Source organism: Gossypium arboreum, chromosome 4 (assembly GCF_025698485.1).
Source record: "Gossypium arboreum isolate Shixiya-1 chromosome 4, ASM2569848v2, whole genome shotgun sequence".
Lineage (NCBI taxonomy): Eukaryota > Viridiplantae > Streptophyta > Magnoliopsida > Malvales > Malvaceae > Gossypium > Gossypium arboreum.
Window position 1 is genome coordinate 121,991,020 of NC_069073.1, and position 9,863 is coordinate 122,000,882.

Consider the following 9,863-nt stretch of genomic DNA (forward strand, 5'->3'; position numbering starts at 1 on the left):
AATTAAAATTTGAATATTATTTAAAAATAAAAATTTTGTAATAATTAAAATATTGAAAATTTAATATTATTTGAATTTGCAATATAAAACTTCACAAAAATATTTTGCATTACTAATATTTTTATTAATATATCTTTTCATTATTTGATTTTTCTATCGATTGAGCAAGATAATACACAAATTCACATGCAAGGGATCCATCTTAAGAAGTAAACGAATAAATCGCTTTAGACTTTGTTTTTCATTTAAACTAGTTTATTTTTACTCCAAAAAAAAAGGATAATGCAACATTTAGTCCTTAAACTTCTTAATTTTTTTCAACTTGTTCACTGACTTTTATTTTTGGTTCGCATTATAATTTTGTTATACTTTTTAGGTCTTATATAATACTTTTAGATGAGTGCCACGTCACCACACCTGAAAGGAATAACTTAGGAACCAAGTTGAAAAAACAAAAAAAAGTTTAAGGATCAAGGTAGAAAAGGTATCCAAATTCAGGGGCTAAATACAACTTTATCCCATTTCTAAAAAATTCATGCCCAACGGTTCAACCTATTGGTCCATCTACAATTTGAAAATAGGATAAACTACACTAATACTCGCTAAATTATTAATAAATTTTATTTTTAGTCACTCAATTATGAAAAGTTATAAAATGGTCACCCAACTATTCAATTTTACCTTTTTTATTACCAGTTGGCTAATGTGAATACAAAAATACCCAAAAATCTAAGATAGTTGGGTTAATAAAAAATACAAAATTAAATAGTTGAGTGATTAATTTATAACTTTTCATATTTGAGTAATAAAATAATTACTAATAGTTGAGTGACTACTAATGTAGTTTACCCTTAAGAATATAGTACCGGTTTTTTCCCTACAAAACCTTTTGATCTCAAAATCCGGCTGGAACGAACCGGGTTTGTCAAATACCAGCGAAGGACTCGTTCATCCGAAACAAACAAACAAATAAGAGAGGTTTTTAAATTCCACTCGATCCAATTGCAACCTTCCAGTTCTCTCCATTGCCATAATCCATAAAAATAAATAAATAAACACTGTCGCTTTCTCATTAGCCAGCTTCGAAGATTCGCATATTACTTTGATCTCTCCAACGAGTGAGCTCCATCTCTTTCTTGAATTTTTGTTTTTGCTTTTTAATTTGTTAAAATGAATGAGATTTGTGTTTACATTGATTTATATTGATTGATCTGAGGAGAGTGAGCTCCATATCTTTCGCGATTTTTCACTTATTTTTTGTTTTCTGTTTTTCACCTTTTTTTGGTTAAGATTAATGAGATTCGTGTCTGGATTGATTGCACTTGATAGATCTGAGGAGCTGAGTGTTTTTTCTTTTTGGCAGAATTTAAGTAACAAAAATGGTGTTCGAGGTGATGAAAGTGCCAACGACGCCGTTTGATGGCCAGAAGCCAGGCACTTCTGGACTTCGTAAGAAGGTTTTTTTCTTCTTAATCTTTTGATTCGTTATCCGATGCGTTGATCTCTCGTTTTTGTTCGATTTGATGCGTTTGACGATGCATGCAAGTGTTCATCATTGAATCAGATCTCATAAAATAAAATTAACTTCGTTTTTTTATAGATAAGCTGTAATTCTTTAATGTAAAAACACAGAAAAATGACCGGAATCTTATGATTTTCGCCCGTGTTTTATTTGTCATTTTTAAAGTTTTAACTTAAATTATAATTTATTTATTTTTGGTCGACTATAATTTCAAGTCCAGTATTCTCTTTTTTATATATTTAGAAGTCTAAAAATGCGTCAAAGTTCCATCTCATTCAGATCATGGTTTCTGCTTTTGATCTTATAACTATATGTTAAATGAAGCTTTCGATGGTTTATTTTATCGTAGTTTTATATTTCTATATTTTCATGATTCTACAAATGTTTATTAATGGAAGCCGACCAGTATAATTTACTGTTTCTGCTTTTGATTTTAATAACTATATGTTAAATAAAGCTTTCAATGGTTTATTTTATCGTGTAGTATTATATTTCTATTTCATGATTCTACAAATGTTTATTAATGGAAGCTGACCAGTATAATTTACTGTTTTAATACTCTTAAATTGATCGTAACAAATAATGACTAACTAGTTCCTATATTTTTCTTACAAATAATGCTCTTTTATTGCTTTGCTTGTTTGTTTAATTGAACAATTTGGCTCTTTGATCTTCCCAGGTGAAAGTTTTTGTTCAGCCTCATTATTTGCAGAATTTCGTACAAGCAACATTCAATGCCCTTACACCCGAGAAAGTTAAGGGTAGGGACTTTTTATGCGTGGGTGCTTTCTAGCTTTGTTAATTTAAGTACATTCTTTGAGTTTATGATTTTTACTTCAATTTTAACAATTGTAGTTTGCATCTATAGAACCCTATATTAAACATGAGTCCTTGGGACCCTGGCAATCTTTAAGTTCTGTAGCCTTTTTTTTTTATCTTTTCATGTACGAGGAGAGCTCAGATTTAAGATTTTTACCCTAACCCAGATAGAAATACCAAGAGTGTACATGCACAGTCATGGTGCTCTGACAACATGCAGTTCTAATTTGTTGGATAATGCTTGTAGTGCATATAAAGCTCAACTTCTCTAGTGTTTCCCTAATTGTTTTGGTAGAAATCTATTTTTTATCTTGAAAGACCAATTCTGAAATATCTACAAGTAAAATTTGATATAAGAAATGAGTATTTATTTTGTTTTTATTTCACTGCCTTTCTTGGTTATGTTCATTCAGTGGATTACAATGGCTTTCTCTAATTTCTTCATGGATGTAGGTGCCACACTTGTCGTTTCTGGTGATGGTCGTTATTTCTCAAAGGATGCTGTTCAGGTACTGCAACTTTTTGAATCTAAATTTAGATAATGTAAAATAAACTTTCTTAAACTATCACATGATATTTCTACTAATTCTTTGTTACATTCCTCCTTGTATGGTGTATTAGTATTAGTTGATCCTGGTTAACCAGTATAAAAAAATGTGAAAGTAATATCTGGTCAACTCACATCTTCATCTTTGAAGCCCCGCATAATTTTTGTTGAATAATTAATTTGTGATTTCTGTGGCTGTGTCATCTTTCCTTCTTTTTCTGAAATGCTGCACTTTATGATGCAGTCTATATCTATCGTGAGTTAGTTGCTCAACATATATGTTTTTAGAGTAACTAATGACAGAGAGGCATACCATCAATGAGGAAAAAAAAGAATCTTTCCTGTTATTATTTTATTAAAAGAGTGCTTTTCAAATTTGATTTTTCTGTCAAAAGCTTTCTGGACTATCTTACTCAACTTTGGTCTCTGTTGGAGACTCATGCCTCAACCTTCAAACTTAACAATTTTTTTGTAATGGGTATGTTTTACTGATTTAGGATTGTCTAGCTTAACTTATTTAAACTTGGTCTGAGGATCTAGTCACTCTCTGAATTTCTTTTATTCCGACCCTTTCAAAGTGGGAAGCTATGTGGGCTAGGAAATGCCTAATATAAGTTGCTACACGTGCTCCTTATTGAATCTGGTTTATGTATTGGTGCACAAACTCTAAATAAAATTCTCTAAATTGTGTGCATTATGATGATATCCTTTCTGAAAATTATATATGAAATATCATCTGGTAATCAGTCATTAACCATTGCCTAATTGCTCAGTGTGGTAATGTCCTGTTAAATTGACAGATAATAATCAAGATGTCAGCTGCAAATGGAGTAAGGCGTGTATGGGTTGGTCAAAACGGATTACTTTCTACTCCAGCTGTATCAGCTGTAATACGCGAAAGGGTTGGTGCAGATGTGAGTGTTATTACTCCAATTGCACACATAGCTGTTATTATGTTTGTTTTCCTTTCCAATATTGGGCTGTAGTAAAATTTTGATTTATATGTAGTTGACAGTACTAATGTTCTGCTTGTAAACTTTTAATTCCAGGGATCCAAAGCAACTGGTGCCTTTATTTTGACAGCCAGTCACAATCCCGGTGGCCCTAATGAGGTAATGCCTAACTTTGTCTTTTTTCTAAAAATTGATTTTATATGCAACATTTGATAGATGCATGATACTTTTGCTTTTGTTTATTTACTGCAGGATTTTGGAATTAAATACAACATGGAAAATGGGGGACCTGCTCCAGAGGCCCTCACTGATAAGATCTTTGAGAACACAAAAACAATTAAAGAGTACTTGATTGCTGATGAGCTACAAGAAGTTTGTCTTGTATCCTTAGTACAATGTTTTTCATTTTCTTTATTCTTTTTTAAGTTAATGTTGTCAATTTGTTGCATAATCCAGGTAGACATTAGTACAATTGGTGTCACCAACTTTTCGGGGCCTGATGGACCGTTTGATGTCGAGGTTTTTGATTCGGCAAGTGACTATGTGAAATTGATGAAGTAAGTTGTTCTTCCCATCTTTCTATACTTCCCTTGATTGGAATTGTTAGTATTTCAATTTAAGTTCAAAACCTAAGAGCTCCAAGGAAAATCATCTGCATGGACTAAAATTCTGTGACATAATTTCACTTCATGTTATTGGTTTCCCTGTTGTTGCATTCTGACCTCTCAGGGTTCTTAATATTAGCAGCTATAATGCATGCAGTCTAAACACTAAACCCCTTTGCCTCTATTTGTCAGATCAATTTTTGACTTCGAGCTTATCCGCAAGCTGCTTTCATCTCCGAAATTTACATTCTGGTATGCAGATTTTGCCTTTACACATAGGACATATTTCTAGCATATATCTAATTTTTTGGTTTAAAGATGTAACTCTTTCCCTTCTTATTGAAGCTATGATGCACTTCATGGTGTTGCTGGAGCTTATGCAAATCGCATCTTTGTGGAAGAGCTTGGGGCACAAAAAAGCTCACTTTTGAACTGCACACCCAAGGTCTTTTTAAGTTTTTGAAGAATTGTAGGGATTGATGATATGTTGCTTCTATGTTTATCCAAATAGATGAGACATTTCCTTGTTGGTGCTTGACTTAATGCAAACCAGGAGGACTTTGGCGGAGGACATCCGGATCCCAATCTGACTTATGCCAAGGAGTTGGTTGAGCGCATGGGATTGGGAAAATCGAACTCTGGTGTTGAACCACCAGAGTTTGGTGCTGCTGCTGATGGTGATGCTGATCGTAACATGATCTTGGGTAAAAGGTAGTGTTTCCATCTACAAAATCTGGTTAACATCTTAATAATAATAACTAAGCCTTCTAAAATTTGCTCTTATAACTTATTTGCTTTGTTAGGTTCTTTGTCACTCCATCAGATTCAGTAGCCATCATTGCTGCAAATGCTGTTGGTGCAATTCCTTACTTTTCTTCTGGTTTGAAGGGAGTTGCCAGGTTTCTATTGCAGCACTATTTAACTTCTTTTTTGTGCATAGCATGTTAATAACCCTACTTCCTATTGGATTTCAACCAGTCTTAGCATCCAGCTGGTCCTTTCAAAATGCCAATTGTCGTACTAAAATGATCAATTAAAAACATCATGCTCATTGCCACTAAAGTTTAATTTTCTTTTCTATGCTTGAAATCTTTACAAGGTGAAAATGTGTATCGCTTTTGTCTTTGACATGTTCAAGTGGATCCTTTTATCTCCGAGGACAAAACAATTCATAGCTGTTATGTCAAGACTGTTTCTTCAAAAATGAGATCTCATGTCCTATGATAAAAATAGTTAATCATTGTTGCTAAAGTTTGAAATGTGAAATTCTGAATATTAGAAAAAGTGTTTTTCGGGTATAAGTACCATGGAGGCCCCTGTACTAGGTGTGAGATTGCATTTTGCCCCCTTTACTCAAAAAATGGGCAAATAAGTCCCTATATATTAGATCAAAGAGCAAACTGATCCTGTACAGTTTTTAACAGTAGAAATAGATGAAATTTTATCAGAATGACCAATTTACTCTTTGATCTAATGTACATGTACTAATTTGCCCCTTTTTTTAGTAGAGGGAGCAAAATGCAATCCAGCTCCTAGTACAAGGGCCTCCATGTGGCACTTTTACCATGTTTTGTTTCAGGCATGCCTTGATGTGTTTCTGTTTAGGCCTGCATAATATGCTTCTCACATCTAGAACACACTTAAACTCTTATTCAATTTCAATATGATGTTTCGGATATAATAAACATATAAAATCACCAATGTTTACTTGGTCTCCATTGTAATTATATTCTGGATATGCTGCTCATAGGAGTATGCCCACATCAGCTGCCCTTGACATCGTGGCCAAGAGTTTGAACCTGAAATTTTTCGAGGTATTACATAGAAAGTTATTATCAATAATATTTCCCTCTGGCCTTTTTTGTTTTTCTTTACAAACAAACTACTTACCTATTCTCTTCTAGGTACCTACTGGCTGGAAATTTTTTGGGAATTTAATGGATGCTGGACAATGTTCTATTTGCGGGGAAGAAAGTTTTGGAACTGGTTGGCATTTGATTATCCTACACATGAAGTATATCAGTTTTATTAGGTACTATGAGAGACTTACAGAACCTACTATCCATGAACAGGCTCTGACCATATACGTGAGAAAGATGGAATCTGGGCTGTTTTAGCCTGGCTTTCAATCCTTGCGTATAAAAACAAGGATAATCTCAATGGGGATAAGTTTGTGACTGTTGAGGATATAGTTCGTCAGCATTGGGCTACCTATGGTCGACACTATTATACTCGATATGACTATGAGGTATATGACATTGTTTTTTTTCTTTGTTTCTATGTTTTGCCTACAGATATTGAGGGAGTATCTAACTAAATTCATTTTGTTTCATGAAGAATGTGGATGCTGGTGGAGCAAAGGATTTAATGGCAAATATGGTTAAAATGATGTCATCCCTTGATGAAGTTAATACGTAAGTGTATATATTTACTAATTTTAGAACCACACAAGCACTTCCTGGAATTATGCCATTATTCAATGGTTTCTTTTGGAGGATTGCCATTCTCTGGTAAAGTATCATGAGGACCCTATACTAGGAGTTAGATTCTATTTTGCCCTCTCTACAAAAAAAAAAGGGCAAATTTGTCCCTGTACATTAAATTAAAGAGCAAATTGGTCCTTTCTGTTAAAAACTTCATCTATTAGGACTTTTAAAAACTAACGTAGCTGGTAGTATAACCAGACAATGGCATGTGACGTGCCATTTTAACAGTAAAAATGAATGGAAATTTTAACAAAATGACCAGTTTGCCCTTTATAATTTGCCCATTTTTTAAGGAGCAGAATGCATTCTGACTCCTAGTACAAGGGCTTCTATAGTAGTTTCACCCCATTCTCTCTATTTTTTCCAAAATTTTCATATGTTTGGATAATCGTACCCTTATACCCATTATCGAGTATGTTTGGACACGAATTCTTCAAGAAAAATGAAGAGTTGGGAGTTCTATAGCTTGGGTATTAAGTGATGTTTTCTTCTAATTAGTTGCTAAGTGCTAGATACTGACAACCTTCTTCCTTAATCCTGTTTAACAGTAATATGTCACTGTATATATGATAACCATTTTTGCTAGCTTAATGGGTTATCATCTTATTGAGCTTGCTAAAGGTTTTCATTTCGAAGTTGTAACTTGGAACTCAAGCATTGCAATTTAAAATTATTATGTTGATTTCAATCATTATTCCTAAAGATCTTCCTTGAAATGTTTCAGTTTCTTTCGATGATCTTATGCTTTCTCTATCATGCAGCATCGTGAAGGGGGCCCGATCAGATGTGTCAAAAGTTGTCAACGCTGATGAGTTTGAATACAAGGATCCCGTTGACGGTTCAGTTTCAAAGCATCAAGGTATTCGGTTTTTGTTCGAGGACGGATCACGATTGGTAAGTCAAATTCCTCATGTTTACTAACAAAAAGTTACCTGTGCAAATGCCATTGTTTTCTAGTGCAGTTTCTAGAGCTAATCTAAACTAACTGCAATTGAAACTTCATATGTAGGTCTTCCGTCTCTCTGGAACTGGTTCAGAAGGTGCAACTATCCGTCTGTACATCGAGCAATACGAAAAGGATCCATCAAAAATAGGAAGAGATTCCCAAGAAGCTCTTGCTCCTCTTGTGAGTCCTTAAATTTCTATGTAAAAATATTCACGGTTTATATATATATATGTAATTTAATTGCACCAAACTTCCCAAACTATGATCCTTATTCTAAATTGGTTTTTAAACTTTAAAACATTCTAATTACATCCTCAAACTATCGATATGATATTAAAAAGGTCCTTCTATTACTAAAATATTTAATTTAACTGTTAAATGAGAAGCTAGATCTTATATGACATAATTTAAAATGAAAATTTTAAAGAAAAAGAATATTTTGAAAATATTGGTTTTGAGGTTTTCAAAGCTTTTACAGAAACTATCATTCACTTTTTTTTTAATTTTATTTTTGTTTGTAATTTTAAAAGTTATGTGGGAACATTTTACTTTTCTTTAAAATTTTATTTTAAATTATGTCAGATAAGATTTTATGGGTCATTTAATGGATAATTAATGGTTTTAAGAATGGAAGGACCTACTTGATATAACATCAATAGTTTAAGGATGTAATTAGAGTGTTTTTAAGTTTGAAGATCAATTTAGAATGAGTGTCATAGTTTGGGGATGTCTAATGCAATTCTCTCTCTCTCTCTCTCTCTCTCTCTCTCTATATATATATATATATATATTTGATACATTGATGATGAAGTTGTTGCAATATGCTTCATTTCTTTTTAAATTGGTTTTTTTTTTTTCATTTTTTTTAACAATATACCTGAAGGTTTGTATCGTCTTGTTTAATGCTGCTTGTAGCTTTAAAAAAAATTCACTAGCAGTGAATACGATAATTTCTCATATATATATATATATATAGACACTAACTCTTGCTATTGATATCAGGTGGAAGTTGCTCTAAAACTTTCGAAGATGCAGGAGTTCACCGGCCGATCCGCACCAACTGTTATCACATAGATTCATTCTGCTACATGTTAAGGTGTGTTTGATTTAATTTTGAGCAAAAGGGAACATAAATAAAGTCCTCATAAGATACGCTATATATATATATCTATGTCATTGTGCATCCTTGCCATGAGTACTTGAGAATGGCAAATGGCAATAATGCTTACTCATCAAAATTTTTGACAATATTATTTGAGGATTTATTTGAAATTTAATTGTTTTTCAAGTATTGAATAATTTTAGGTTTAATGCTTGATTGGGTCTTTATCATTTCTGGTTTGAATTGGTTTTGAATTTGTAATGGTCAGTTAGGTTAGAGTTACACTTTTGTGTGCTCACATTGATATGCTTATTTGTCAATCAAAGGTTACATAATCTCAATCCTATATGCGGAATTCACTAATTAACATTTTGTGTATATGTGTGTGTTTAAAATCATGTGTTAGAAAATATTGCAAAAAAAAAAAAAAAACAATTTAATTGAAATTAATTCAGTTTGGATTAGTTTACCCATATAGTTTAGTTAAAAAGATTAGGAATTTTAAAATTCTATTAATTCAATTATTAAAAGCCTGATTAGGTTATTAATTGCACAGGTCATTTGAACAACCCTGTGTAATGCAAAATATTAAGACAATTGAATTATGTTTTCTTTTTGGTCATCAGTTGGATTGTTGGGTGATTTAAAAAGACTAAATTGAATAGTTAAACAATTATTTTTAATATTTCATAATTGGATGACAAAAGAAAAATAATTAATATAGTTTACCTAAATATTAATCAATTTTAATAGACGTAAGTTGTTGGAGTGATTTGCAATTTGGGGGTCAGCTCAGCTCAAAAGATTGTTTATTAACTTAAAATTATATTTATTTAAATTTAATTATAAAAATACCTAAATATTAATATGAATTATGAATATA

At 32.2% G+C, this 9,863-nt stretch overlaps 1 protein-coding gene across 1 annotated transcript; it reads left to right on the forward strand.

Moving 5' to 3' along the window:
* Positions 1 to 879: 879 nt before the first annotated feature.
* Positions 880 to 9,150, forward strand: LOC108483399 (phosphoglucomutase, cytoplasmic). The gene is made up of 19 exons (XM_017786772.2): positions 880 to 1,118; positions 1,364 to 1,457; positions 2,202 to 2,283; positions 2,795 to 2,850; positions 3,689 to 3,802; positions 3,938 to 4,000; positions 4,094 to 4,213; positions 4,298 to 4,398; positions 4,639 to 4,698; positions 4,792 to 4,891; positions 5,000 to 5,157; positions 5,250 to 5,345; positions 6,197 to 6,260; positions 6,351 to 6,432; positions 6,519 to 6,694; positions 6,784 to 6,860; positions 7,694 to 7,826; positions 7,942 to 8,058; positions 8,881 to 9,150. Exons 2-19 carry the CDS (start codon positions 1,380 to 1,382, stop codon positions 8,950 to 8,952), a joined length of 1,749 nt encoding a protein of 582 aa, XP_017642261.1. The 5' UTR covers positions 880 to 1,118; positions 1,364 to 1,379; the 3' UTR covers positions 8,953 to 9,150.
* Positions 9,151 to 9,863: the final 713 nt, after the last annotated feature.